The sequence below is a fragment of the Lampetra planeri genome, chromosome 20 (assembly GCF_965212315.1).
Source record: "Lampetra planeri chromosome 20, kcLamPlan1.2.h2, whole genome shotgun sequence".
NCBI classification, from domain to species: Eukaryota; Metazoa; Chordata; class Hyperoartia; order Petromyzontiformes; family Petromyzontidae; genus Lampetra; species Lampetra planeri.
Window position 1 is genome coordinate 3136120 of NC_136126.1, and position 14203 is coordinate 3150322.

Genomic DNA, 14203 nt, shown 5'->3' on the forward strand with positions numbered 1-14203 from the left:
TGAAGAATACGACTTTTGCCTTTATATAGGATTACCGACGGGGCGATCTCGGCAAAGATAAGTGCTGATTGAGGATTTACAGTGTACAGTATTTTCGTTCGCTTTTCACCCGAGGGCCATTCCTGAGCCTCGCACGATCGCACCACGAACACCGAGCACGGCAAAGGTTACACGCTAGGTCACAGATGCGGTGCTTTTCCCTCGTGGGAACCCAATGCAAACACGGCGAGTTTGTTTTTTCGTGTTGCAGTTTTGACTTGAGTGACCTACGTGCGAAAAGATGAAAAAAATACAAATCTAATGTTTTTTTATTGCCCAATGAAAGACAAAAAAATATCTAAATCACAGTACAGTAGTAGTTGCTCGTATTGTTTGAGATTTTTGTGATGTTAAACTTATGGATACCGCGTAGGTTTTGAGGGTTGTGGTGTACGGCCCGACTCAGGCCGTATAGCGTGTCATTCGGCGCAATGTCCGACGTTTTGCTCCACGTCCTTGGAGCACCTCCAGGAACTGAACAATCAGAAACAAAAATTTGAAGAGCTATTTTTTTGGTTATATCCCCAACATGATCGATACATTTGAAAAAAATGCACTCATCTTAATTTTTTTTTTATATGTTTAACTCTTCAATTACCTGCTCCGTAATCTAAGATGCTATTCATGTACCATAACAACTAAATTGATTATCCAATTTATCCAATCTTAATTAAGGCATTTCATGAACTCCGTACTAAACTTTGTATGGAATCACTAATGAAATAATTTTCACTAGCATATAAATCACCAAAAATGTCTTCCTTTGTGGCGATGTAAAGGTATAATCAGGCTGTTATAATTTTACTGTATTTGCATTTGAACGTTTGCGTTATGTCTGTAAATTACTCTGTGTTGTGTTTAGCGGGTTTTTTCCCCACTATTAATGGCACTCAAGTGACCGAATAAATACAGTCTCGGCAACAGAAAATCCATCGGCACTTGATGATTTTTCAGAAAAGAACCATGACAATGAGGGCTTTTATATTACATTAATATTATTCGTTAAACATGCATTGCAGGTGTGTGTTACAGTACAATTCTACATCTGCGTGGACTTGGCCAAATTGTCACTTTTATGAAATGTTACTACTTACTATTCAGTGTTAGCGTTTACTTGGCCTTGGGCATTAAGACAGTCTTAATATGCTGTCCTTGCCTCGTATGCCTCACACATTTGTGTGTATTGTCAAACGTGATATTGGATATTTTTGCAATACGATAATGAACGTCAGGAGAAAGTAATTTTCTGCGTACATGTTGTATGGACAGCCCTTTTGTCAATTTACCAAGCCGTGCCGATCGTAGCGGCTATTCGATCATACTTCACAGCGATGGTAATTGTGCGTTGGTGAAGGCGAGGGCATAGACGTGGGATCGTATTATTGTGCAAGAGTGGATATTACTGCAGTGCTCTCCACTGCCTGCCATGCAGCCTTGCAGTTTATATAAAAAAAAAACTCAATTGTGCGTGATCACTTATACCAAGCTATATCCGGGCTCAGCCCTGATCAGCTTCCTCACGCTCATGAGATCGGGCGTACTCCCGGGGTGATTTGGTCACGGGGCGTTATCTCGTACAATTAATTTATATTTTACATGAAGTTTATTTTCACTCGACCGTTTGCCCCGTCGCATTTTAGGCACGTGTTTTAACGTTATCAGGATAAACCCACGGTGTAAACGGTGATACTGTCTAAACGCTTAATATGTCGTGCGCGCGGATACGTAAAATGGACAAGTGTTGAAGTTGCACGTGAATTGATCACCCGTTTAGCTTCGGAGCCCACGCGGTGTCCTACCAGTGTTTTAAAATCACCGTTTCCCTCGTCTGTTGGCACAGGTGGGGTGCAATATCCTCGAGAACAGTGTTGGCTGTGTCTACATAAAGTGCTACAATGTGCCTTTCCCCAAACTGAGCGACGTGAAAGAGAAGTAAGTGCCTTGTCATAAATGCATGCCCATCTCCATGGCAATCGTGTGCGTGTGCTGTGCGCGTATTCGTTTGCGCAAGCGCCACTGTGTATCAAATCCTGTCTTCTATGAACACTCTTCGAAACAATTCTGTGAAAGCTGTTAAATTAAATTTCCACTCTTTGTAGCGAATAGGTCAGCAGTGAACAAGATGCGAGAATGAAGCATTGCCGTCGCGACATCGCCGAATTAGGTTTAGTGTTCCAACCGGAGCCCGTGGCTCTACGTCCCACGCGGCGGTCTTTGAACGGCGCTTACGCAATTAGTCTTTGCGGCGTGTTTACGGTAAATAATGACTGTTCCGTACAGAAGAGACGGCTAAGGCTTAAGCATTGAGCACTTGTGTACGGGCAGAGGCCTGCTGATGTTGACGCTTGTGAGGCTGCTGGCGTAATCACATTCTTTTAAAGCTCAAACCGTTTCATTATTACTTTTTTTAGACCGAATTTCGTCTTAATGTTATCAATTACTTTATGGTTGTGTAGGGGCATAGTGGTTTGGACACCATTCACACTATGAGCAAAGCCACCCGAGTTTAATTCTTAGTGATCGCTATTGTCAGTCGGGAGTGATATCTCAAGCGGTACTGGTTATCCTGCCCTGACACAAAACCGCACTGACTGGTGTGAAGTGTTGTCAAATCTCCCCTGTGACTGACTCAATGTGGAGAGTGCTTCATCCAGCAGTGGATTAACAAAGGGCTTTGATTTCATCTGAGTTTTCTTTGAAGTGAGGAAGTTCAAACAAATCCAATTGTGGAATTCCCTGCAGGCAGGAGCTCATTAAAACTTGCTTTAATCAGTTACTATATTTGATTTCAGTGCACCTTTTAACAGCAGCCAGCTTTGGCCACCTTATGGGATTTATCACATTGCTGAGCCTGGTCGATTGTGGAAATGTTTGAGTTAAAGACAAAGCTATTAATTTCTCAGACATCTCATTGTCTTTAATCAATATTGTGTTTTTCATTTAATCTACTAACAACGTGTTATTGAGCCCACTAGCACAATGTGTGGGTTTTAATCTCACAATTTTCATTCGCGATTAATTAAACGTCACATTCCTCGCCTACTGTGCATGGAATGGATGTGTAGAATGTACCGCTTGTTGCTATAAATTGTAAACAAGTCCTTGTTCTTTTTTTGTGATAAATAAAAACAACAAATTATTGATTGAAGCAAATGTGAAAGTTGTTTATAAATTAGTGGTTATCATCGATGGCCCCTACAGAGTCCATAATCAGTGTTGGGCGATGATGTGACACATTTGCCTCTTGTTTGCAGAGGTTCACGGTTAAAATTCAGCCACCCAGATTAATACTGCGGGTGCATTAACTATAAAAATGTTATAAGCTGTCTGCTGCACGGTGGACATTAAAGATCCCGAAATGTCGTTCCCAAGAGTAGGCCATTGTGTGCTGCCATCATGGTCCAAATTTTTTAAATAACCCGAAAATTACTAATTTCGAACATATATTGCAATTATTACCCCCGGCTAGAAATACTTAGCGGTGCCCATCTGTAAAATGGTCGTGATAGTCGGTGAGGCTTCTTCGACGATGTGTGTTTATGGCCTCATGTGTGCGAATGCACGTGTGTCTATGTGATGTGTACATGCAAGGGAGTGTTAGTGTAGGGGTTAGCACTCTGTGCTATTAATCCAGCGACCCGATTCCTGCTCACGGCCAACAACACCAGAGATAGTTATTACCTGAACCCAGTCCTGGGCCTCCCCTAGGTCGATTCATCCTCAAATGAGTTCCTGGGCGGCGAGTGTGGTGCCGACCACCAAACCCCGTCATATGCCGTTCCGGCTGTAACAGGCGCTCCTCGCTAACGGCATTTACCCCCAAAAGTTTGTTAAGACTATAAGGGGGATCGATGTCTTGTCTTGTGCTTGCTGCTAGGCTCCTGACCACGCTGCGGAGGATCGGGGACGGCACGGAGGCTCTTGACATGCCCCGTATGCAAACCGTCATCGCCCGGCAGATTCTGGAGGCACTCAACCATGTGAGTGGCCCGCGGCCCCACCCAGAGTCCTGGCCCGCACAGCTTCCACGGTCACCTGCCAATCACTGGAAACCACCAAAAATGCATTCAGGCCATTCAGTAACATTTTTTTCTGTTTTGCTTTCAAACATTGTTATGAAGAAGCAGTGAACGTGATAAAACAGGTCATTTTTTTTATTATATATTACAGACACTGCTAATGCATTATTTGTTTACTCATGTATATAACTTCTGTGCTACCCACTCACATTTTTCTCTGTAAGTTGTAGCTTCTGTGAAATTAATATTTTTTATTACAATGGCAAGCAAGCAATGCAGCAAACATCATAGTTGAGTAAAATTTGCTTTTATTTTTTTATCATACATGGTCCAGTTAGAATATTTATATTTTCTTTACATTTAAAGTGAGCTCGGTACAAGTCAGAGGATAACATTCAAACATCACTGCCTGGGCACCTGACGGGCTTTGTGCATGTTGCCCTTTGATAGTATGAACCGTAAGATCTGGCGATTATCCGCTATAGACACAATTGTGGTACTGTCCGTGTGACACAATGGCCGAGATGAGAACCTTTCCCAAGGCATCTGCTTCGCCATGGCCATTGCCTGGAATATATTATTCTCACCCACCTCACTGCCATTTTTTAAGTTACAAAAAATGTCACTTCGGAGAAAAAGACATTATTTTTAATCGCAACGGGTGAACTTGGAAAGTCGTTGCCGTTTGGCAGTTGTCGTGCATAACAGTCGAAAACCGCAGACACACGTCATGCTTGCTCGTAACGTTTATGTTTGGTGTAAATCTTAGATGGACTTTATAACCATTATCATGCATCGGCTTCCTGGAATAATATTTGTATTGTTCCTTTTACATAACTGGATGACAGATGTAGAGTTTGTGAATGTGGACTTAAGAGACTTCTGTGTAAATGTTTTCTTTCCATGCCGTATCAGGCAGGTGTACCATTACAGTACCCTTCACAAGCCTAGTTCAAAAGTCTCGTCAATTTTGTTATGGAATGCAGGTATGTGTAGCCCCCATGTACAAAGGTCTTCGCTGCATTCCACTTGTCAGACATATTTATTGAATTGGAGTTAAAGTGATGGTGTGAAAATATTGCCAATTTGTTCCCCGTTTACTTCAGAACAAATCGAGTTTGGTCTCTCTGATGTCTGGTTAATATATTCTCTAATGCTGTACAATCAATGTTGATTAGCATACTCTTTATTTTGACGAAGAAAGTTAAATCTAATTGAAACGAGGTACAAGTGCACACATCACATTTCAGATTTTCGTAAATACATTTTCATTTGTGTCGGATTTTTTGTTTTAGTTTACAGAATTACGGAGCGTGAAGTTGATTCTAATCATGAAATACTCATTACATACATTAGTTGTGACCGTATTCGAAGGAACTTCATCTTTTAAAAATAAAAACATCTTCCCCAATTTTAACTCGATTGTGCCATTTGGCGTCATTCCACGACACAAATAATTTTCTTGGGTCTCTCGCAACCCGGTGCATGACCCCGATGTTGGAGAACATCTCTTGGAATGAGATATGACAGAACTGCTTCTCTTCAACCGCCTCTTAGAAACACGATGGGGAAGCATTTTCCCACTCGCCCTGCCACAGAGAGAAATGTGCATTGCACGACAATCGAACTGATACACTTCATTTTCAGAAGTGGAAATTGAGCCGACATTAAATGGTAAAATTTTATTTAATACATGTTTTTTTATTTCTTGCCGCCATTGTTTGAACCAGGTGGAGACCATGATTATGCTGTTACTATTTTCAGGATAGCATAATCATATTTAAGTTTAACACGTAGCCTTTCGCGACCAATATTATTCATAATAAAGGTTACGACACATTTATAAATAACGCGATCTAACCCAAAAACCTTCATTATGAATCATATTTACGTCACAGTCCATCAAATGTTGTGAATGCCAGAAAGTGAAAATGTATAGCAAAGCTTCTTAAAAAATGTTTGAAAAGTAATAGAATCTCTTAGCATACGATTAAACTGGCTGCCTAAGATAAATAACGGCTGCTCGTCAAGAATACAGCTCAAAATGCAGCACTGTCGCCAATTTATTGCAGGCATTGGTGATGGAATCATGGCTGCGCATTCGAGGATGATTATAAACTTGTGAAAACAACAATGCAAATACCATCAAACTCGCTGGAAATACTTCCAAAGTAAATTATCTCGAGAAAGGGGAAAAAAACACCCGTTTACAAAATCACTTGCATGCTCGTGGGAAATCTTCGTGTGCACTTGAATCACTGCTTAAAATTGTTGTGGCGCGGTGGGGGGGCAGAGGGTTTGGTGGGGGGGGGGGGTCAGAGGTGGGGGGGGGGGGTCAGAGGTAGGAGGGGGCATTGTGGGGGAGCTTGTGGGCGGTGAGCGGACAGGGAGTTGGGGGAGGTTGGGTGGGTGTTCACTCTAGCTGTTATAAACGTGCAGTCCAATTTCACAATTGGCTCTCGCCTCTGTGCGAGCAACCCAACCCAGCCTGTTTCTTTTGCGCTCGAGGCGGCGACGCACTGAAAGGCGAGCGTCTTGTCACCGCCGCGTCTCCGCAAAGCCGAGTGAGGGGGCGGCTTTTTCCACCATCACCAACCTTTGGGGCTTTTCACGCGTACAGACGTCGTCCCTTGAGTGCTCCAACGCGCAGGTCGGGGCTGCCAGGATAACTGGGCCTCTCTGGTGCATGTGTCAGGGCTTTACACGTATATATTTATATTATTAGGCTTCATTACACCGCTAAATACCGTGAATGAACGCGCTCTCGATGAGCCATGTCGTAAAACCCAGAACAGCATGCTTTTTGCAGTTAGCCATTCATTATCTTGCCGCATCGCCGATGAATTTCGCATGCTGCGATTCTTAAGTAGACGATGCCTCAACACCCACGTCTCCAGCTTTTTGGTTTTGTAGAGCCCTTTAAAACACACACTTCAGTAAGACGTCGGCGTATTAGTGAAGAAGGGAACGCAATATTAAAATTCATTACCAGTTCTTAAAATGTCTCTGGTTTTCCTCTCTAATAATCCCACCTTCCACCCCCCCCCCCCCAAACTATCGGAAATCAAAACTTTTAATGTAACTGCTACAATACAATATACACGGGTGGTTTAAACGCACGCTTCATGTAGAGTTACTACAAATCGTGTTGAATGTTTGGTGAGACAAATATAATTGGAATATCTCCAGGTGTAAGGTGTAAATTAGCAGTGGAGGAAGTGAGTATGGTAGGAGGCCTGGCGTTGCCATTGATGGAAAGTTGGTTTAACGTTTGTACACCACAGTAGGTGGGAAGTGCGCGGTGTAGTCTGTGGATTTAAAAAATGTTTAATCCTTCATCGGACGCAGGCAACGTTTGTCAGCAGCAGTTTTCATCCGACTAATATGCCATTCAACTAAGTCGCTGTGGTTTGCGATTACAAACAGTGCCACGGCCGTGCCTCAATACAATACATCTCTTGTTTTATTCAGTGTTATGTCAAATAAAACACTATAAAAAACCTTTTTTGATTTTATGGTATACTCGTATGACTACTCTGCAACCTTTTGCTTTTTTGTGTTTTCTGTTATGCAGAGACAAGCAGTGTGCTTAATTTGTGTTTTTCTTTCAGGCTGAAGATCACCCACACGAAGCCATCGCTTTCTCCTGCATCGGACACTTCCTCTACGGCGATACCGAGGAGCAGGTATTGGGAAGCTCTGCCCGACGTAACGTTTTCGGCGTGACGTGCTAAAGAGGGGGGGGGGAGGGGGGTCACTGCCTTCGCAGATGCAGCCGAGACAGGGGGCAACCCATGCCTCTCTCTCCCCCTTTGCTACTTAACGCTCGATTCATTATAATTTCAACTTGTCACGTGCCAAACAGTATTGGCTCAGCCAGGCGGTGAGCCGGCACCAACAATTGCCCCAGCTCTGCAGTCCTCTGTATATTAAGATGTTTTCTGCCAACTAATGAGCGTTATACATGTGGGAGGAAACCCGAAGGGGCAACACTCCATGCCATACAGATGGAACACACGGAGATTAGTCCACATTTAGCTGTACCACCGTCTTCTGGCGATCCAGGGTATGACATCTCACCTCCCATGGGTAGGGAGTTTCACAACATTTGTCTGATCCACCAACCCTTTCGCCGTCGACACTGCTAGATCGATCACAGGCCACGTGAATAGCCACCACCACCAAGCAGTGACATAGCCAAGCGGCAGTGGGGTTACCGCTTGTTGCAAAAAAAATTCGGTTTGAATCCAGCAGGCCACCCTGGTTATTTTTGCGGGTGTATGAAACCACAAATATTTGCTGCCTGCTTCACAATGCCGGCGTCATAAAAAATTACCCACGAATTACTCAATTGGGATTGGATTTAGCAATTACAACTCCCTACTGGTATATTAATGCTCATTTGCAGGGCCGGTGCTGAGTCATTTTGTGCCACATAGGGACATCTGTCACTGGGGGTGCCCTTGGAATTTTGTTAGCTGAGATGTGTGGTGTCAGGCGCTTTGAGTTGCTGATTAATATTTAAGAGCCATATAAATGCATAGATTAATATTTTTAAACTATTGATGATATACACTTGTCAAGACCAAGTGTATATCATCAATACATGCCATAGGTGGGCGCATGGGTGGGGCAACTGGTGCCCTTGCCACGCACACATTGAGCAGATGGGGTGGGCAAACAATAATAGGCTTTCAAAGTCTGGGACAGGCAATAAAAGCCAATTGACTTTAACTTTAACAGCAAAAGGTCAACACATTCTTCAATAAGAATGCCTTGGAAGAGATTTAAAAAAATGGTGACCTTTTGGGCAGTGGCTCTTCGTTATCGCACAGGAGTGCAATGAAGGAGGGCCCTTGCCCGAAACGTTGCCTATTTTATTTTATTTTTGACGGCTATTATTGACGAATGGGAGTTTGTTTTTTCTCATTGTGCTTGTGCACCATTCCCAACGCAGTATAAATGTTTCTTTGTGCACACTTCTATTGTGATATAACACCATCTGTGACAAATAACAAACGTAAAGGAGATAAAAATGTGGCATCGTCCGTGGGGGAACAGACGCTGCGACCCGGGGGGGGGGGGCAGAAATCAGTATCTGAGGACGGCATTCGAACCCTGCGTGGTTTGGGCGTTAAATGGAGTTGTGTTTGGTGGCGGTGCTGCCCCCGCAACAGACTCCCCCCCCCCCCCCTCTCAATACCTTCACATCTCCCCCCCAATGTGAGGAGGGAGTTACCCCCCCCCACTTATTATTTGGCTGCTATAAGTCTCCACGTTAGACGCCACTTCGTTGAGCTGTCATTTGTGGCCAGGTCGCTGCTGAAAAAGAGCTATGTAGCTTAGTGGGCCTTACGTGCTAAAATAAAAATAGTTTAGTTTTCAGGTTTTTTTTTTATAGAATGGAGGTTCAGCCCTTGATACGTGGTTTTATCGGGAAGCACATTTAAGTACCTTTTGACACTTGGATTGAACAATTTATAATATATATGAGTTTAATTTGTGGCCCGACACGAAGCACATGCTAGTCATCTGATTGTTAAGTGACCTGAAGTGTGTTTTGCATTGTCTTTACGAAGTTATTTTCTCAATAAAAAAATCTCAAAGTTTATTTGCAATAAATTAAAAAAACATGACAGTCTGTAAAAAAAATGTCACCTTTTGATGATGGAAAAAATTCCAACGCATGTCTTTTTCCACAAAAGTTTCCCACCTTGCTTAAAGTATTAGTTATGCTGCCCACTTGTGATAAGGTGGGACAGTGGTGCATTTTTTTTAGCCATGGGAATTGCATGCTTTTTTCCAGGAATGTGTAAAACCGTATTATGGGGTGACTTTTATATGTGTTGTAAAACCCATCCAGCTGTACAAAATGGAAAAAACCACCTCCTTAAAACAAAAAAAAACCAACACACTCATTCAAAATTGTAGATGTGACTAGGTTGGGTAATATGAGAGCCAAGGACATGTGGATACGTTTTCTTTCCAGTTGCGAAAGCGGCTGAACCAGGTGGAGGCGTTCAAGAAGCTGGCGGAGGAGCCCGTGGAGTTTTGGCTGGACCTCCTCAACTTCTACTTTGTTGATCAGCCCTGTGTCACGGTACGCTTGCCCACACGACGACAGCAAAGCAGCGGCCCAGCAATGTCGTGGTCTCGCCCTACCATGTAGACTGTTTTGTCTTGTCCATGCTGTGATCAACCGCCATGCACATTCAAAAGACTAAAATATTCATGCTGCTTTCCTCCTACTGCTGAGCTCTGTTGAAAAAAATATTTGATTATTGAACTCCTTAGCCACCACTTTGAGCTGAATTACTCATGAAGGTGTTCTCATTTTCTCCACACTGCAGGTTACAACACTTCTCTGTCTGTTTCTTCCCTCGCATTACTCTACTTTGAAATCCCCTCCTTTTGTTTATTTTCTTATCACCTTGCTCATTCAAATATACACATTACCTCTTATCTATTACATCTTCGGCAGTGCTGTTTGTTGCTGGCTGCTTGGCATTTTGAGCCTTTGGGCCTGTGCTCAGAAACCATGGTAAAAGAAATAAATCATCACCTTGCTGCAAGCACGGGGTTAATCGTGATGGGTGTAACCATCCTGGGCATTCTATGAGTTTCCACGATTCAGGGTCACGATTCCATTCGAGGATGAACATTTCAGGTGGTCTTTCGTGACTGAAGGGGCTGAAGTATGAATAAAAAACAATGATTTGTATGCATGTTGCCCAGGCATAAGAATTCATGTTGATCGATGAATTGATACATATTGCTACACCCATAGTTTTAAACGTTATGACCTTATCTTCAAGTCTTAAAAAATACATTTTTAGAAGGATGACCAAAAATAAAATGTTGTTTCGTAAAATAATGCATTCAACCAATCTTGATGTATCTGATGCGGCAGAGCTTGGTTAATAATGTCTCGAGAATTCGGCAGCCGTCGATCAAACTTAATGGTCATGCACGCTATGACAGTCGTTATTGCACTACGCTAACGACTAATACCAGTGACGGTAATCTGAACTGGTCCTGGGCCTCCCCTAGGCCGACTCGGCCTCAAACGAGTACCTGGTGCAGTATGTAAACATCGCCACGAGGGAGACAAGGGCGACCAGGCATGGTGGTGACCACTCCCTAGCGCGCCGTGCCGACCTTCATAGGTGTTCGCTAACAGCACTTGCCCCAACAGTCTGTTACGGCTATGCGGGGGATCTCTGTCTGTTGCAGGTTGTCGGGGAGCCCAGCCATGCGCTGCAGGTGGAAATGGAAGCAGCGGAAAGCGGGAGAGTGAAGCGCCAGCGGGAGACGCTGGGAGAGGAGGGGCTGCTGAAGTGCGCCAAGATCATAGAGAATGCGCTGCAGCAAAACGAGGTGAGACCAGCACTAGACCCAAACTTAGGGGTGGCACGATGGCGAGATGTTAACTCCCTCGCCTGGTATACATGAGGTCGTGGATTCGATCCCGACCCTAACACCTGTATATTTGGAGTTTGCATGTTCTCCCTGTGGTCGCATGGATTTTTCTCCGGGTCCTCCGGTTTTCCCTCCATGTTTAGAAACATGTTTAGAGTATTTGGCTGCTATATATTTACATGTAAAAAGCCACTTCATTGAGCTGTCATTTGTGGCCAGGTCTCTTCTGAAAGAGAGATATGTAGCTCAGTGGGCCTTACCTGGTAAGATAAATAGAAATAGTGGTTTAATTTGTTATACGCGTTGTGGTGAACATTTTTATTGCGTTCACTGAAATGTTAAACATCGTTTAGTTAAATCTTAATTTTGGAGCTTTCGTGACTGCAGGAATTATTCTTTGGTTCTTTCGGTTAAGTCACGTCTAAAGATAAAATAATAATGCTGTTATTTAATTTATTATTTTATCTTTAGACGTGACTTAACCGAAAGAACCAAAGAATCGTTTAGTTACTTTTTCTTTTCTCACGTGATATTTGTTTTACTTCCTCCATAAACTACTCGCATTATGGGATTGAGGTGCCATACCCTGGTTCACAATGTGATTAATTGTCATGATTATGCAATTCTTTTCAAGATTCAATTTTTTTGCATGGTGCATTGAAGCACTTCTCATGGTTGCATGGGGTCACACTAACTAATTATATTAAACATATGCAGATGGAAAGTCATCAATTCTTACACGTATGATTGCACGCTTACATCATGAGCAAAAGATTTGATTTTACTTGAATCAATGCAGCGTTACATCTCTACTGTTCACAACGTTCTTTGGGAACGTGCAATAAATCATTGGATTTTGGTACATTGTCCTTTGCTGCCAAGCACATAGCGCTGAGGTCTATAACAACCCTGTTTGTGAATGGTGGTCACTCATCGAAGCGCTTGTGCGTCTGAGATGTCAGGAGACCGGGTGCACATGGCGTGATTTTGTAACAAGTTTATGATTCACCCCTTGTATATATATGCACACATCCACTACTTGCTCTGTAACGACTGTAACATCCTTTCGCAACCAACCGTAGAAAGAGCCGCCGGAGGAAATTGTGAGCCGCCTGCGTATCCCGAGCACGGACAGCATCCACTTCCACCCCATAAAACCTACCTCCAACGTGGCGGGCCACAGCGAAGACGGGCGCTTCCCGTTGAACGAGATCTGCTTCCCTTTCCAGCTCGACCACGTTCACTCCAACTTTGTCCGGGTGAGAGCGAGCGTGACGTGTGTGTGTGTGCGCGCGTGCGTGCGACGCTCCCTCAGTGCAATGCAATGCCGCGCGCTACAAAACATTCTTGTGCATGAGCGTGAAGTTGTGTTATGATCAAGTGCGTGAGCTTCGAATCATTTTTTTTCATTCGTCGGGGGCTGTTGTTGACGAGCCGAATTGCGCTTCATTTATAGTTTTATCGCGGTTTTGACGAGCACAGGCTCTCATGGCACCAAACGGCCAACAACAAACGCCACTCTTGAAGGTATACTAGATAAGAGCCAACGCGTAAATAATAACTGGGAAAAGAGACGATAATAGAGAATTCCAAAGTCGAGCGGCATTGAGAAAAAAGCATGAAGTACTTTTAACCCGCAGTGTGTTGAAGAAACATGTTACGGATGAGATGGTAGAAAACATGGGTGGATGAATTTACGGGAGGCGTTCATGGGAGCCGGTGACCATGGTAGTAGAGGTAGTGTTAGCGAAAGACATTGTCCAGTGTTTCTCTTTTCCTGCTTTTTTTTTGTTACGATGCACACATTGACAGTCTTTCCGACACCTTGAGAAATTGCAGGAAGGGAATAATTGGCCCCTCCCATTATCTTTGTCATTATAATCATTACCTTCCTCCGTGCCGAATGCATTGCGGTCCCGTGGCGTTCACGTTACTTTCTCAAAGTACGCGGCGCTGGTATTCACGCGGGGAGTGGGGGGCGGGGGGTTGCGTTTAACAATCGGCAGATTCTGTACGAAATCGCAACAACAACAAAAAATAAAAATTCAAAACACCTTTCCATTTGACCTGTCGCCGCCAGCAAGTACATGTGCCACAGCCACCGTGTCCCGCCCAACGGCTACAAGACACCAGGGCATTGTTTGAGGATTTCTGTGGCCCATCTGATACAAGCAGCGTGCGACGGGGCGACAGAGAAGAACGACAGAGAAGAGCGCGCTGTGCCCTGGAGGAAATTTTTTCCGCATTCTTCCCACTGGGTTGATTGACAAAAGGAATTCGGGAGCGCTCTCTTCTACAGGGCCAGGCAGGTTTTTTTTTGTATTTTAGCGGTGCAAGCCTGGGCGAGGCCTCTGCCGTTAAAAAATCTAACGAGCCTTTTTTTTGGGGGGGGGGGGGGGGGGGGGGGGAAGATGGAGGGGGATGCTTTTGAAGGCGTAGCAAAAAATAAAGGGTTCCGCGCATGGGTTTCGTTCGTTTAAAAATAAGACTTTAATTTACGCGAATGTGATTCATGTTTACACTGCGACAAAGGATTAAAACTTTTGAGTTGCCTGTAGGTTCTAAACTTTAAAGAATAGTTTGCCTTAAACTTGACAGCAGAGAATAAAAAGAATACCATTATGAAGGCATGAATTCATGGAAAGTATCAGCCTTACACTTAGATCCCCACGGTGAAGAATATAACACTAATTATTCTTAGTGGCACCATTTATATTAAAAGTTTA

At 43.7% G+C, this 14203-nt stretch overlaps 1 protein-coding gene across 1 annotated transcript in view; it reads left to right on the top strand.

Moving 5' to 3' along the window:
• The window catches only part of LOC144724278 (uncharacterized protein C05D11.1-like), a 40580-nt gene that overhangs the window by 9415 nt on the left and 16962 nt on the right, over window positions 1–14203 (top strand). Inside the window, exons 9-14 of the mRNA XM_078603263.1 lie at window positions 1880–1971; window positions 3917–4019; window positions 7670–7744; window positions 10048–10158; window positions 11292–11435; window positions 12560–12736. Of these exons, the coding sequence (XP_078459389.1) occupies window positions 1880–1971; window positions 3917–4019; window positions 7670–7744; window positions 10048–10158; window positions 11292–11435; window positions 12560–12736 (702 nt within the window). The remainder of the gene's footprint in view (window positions 1–1879; window positions 1972–3916; window positions 4020–7669; window positions 7745–10047; window positions 10159–11291; window positions 11436–12559; window positions 12737–14203) is intronic.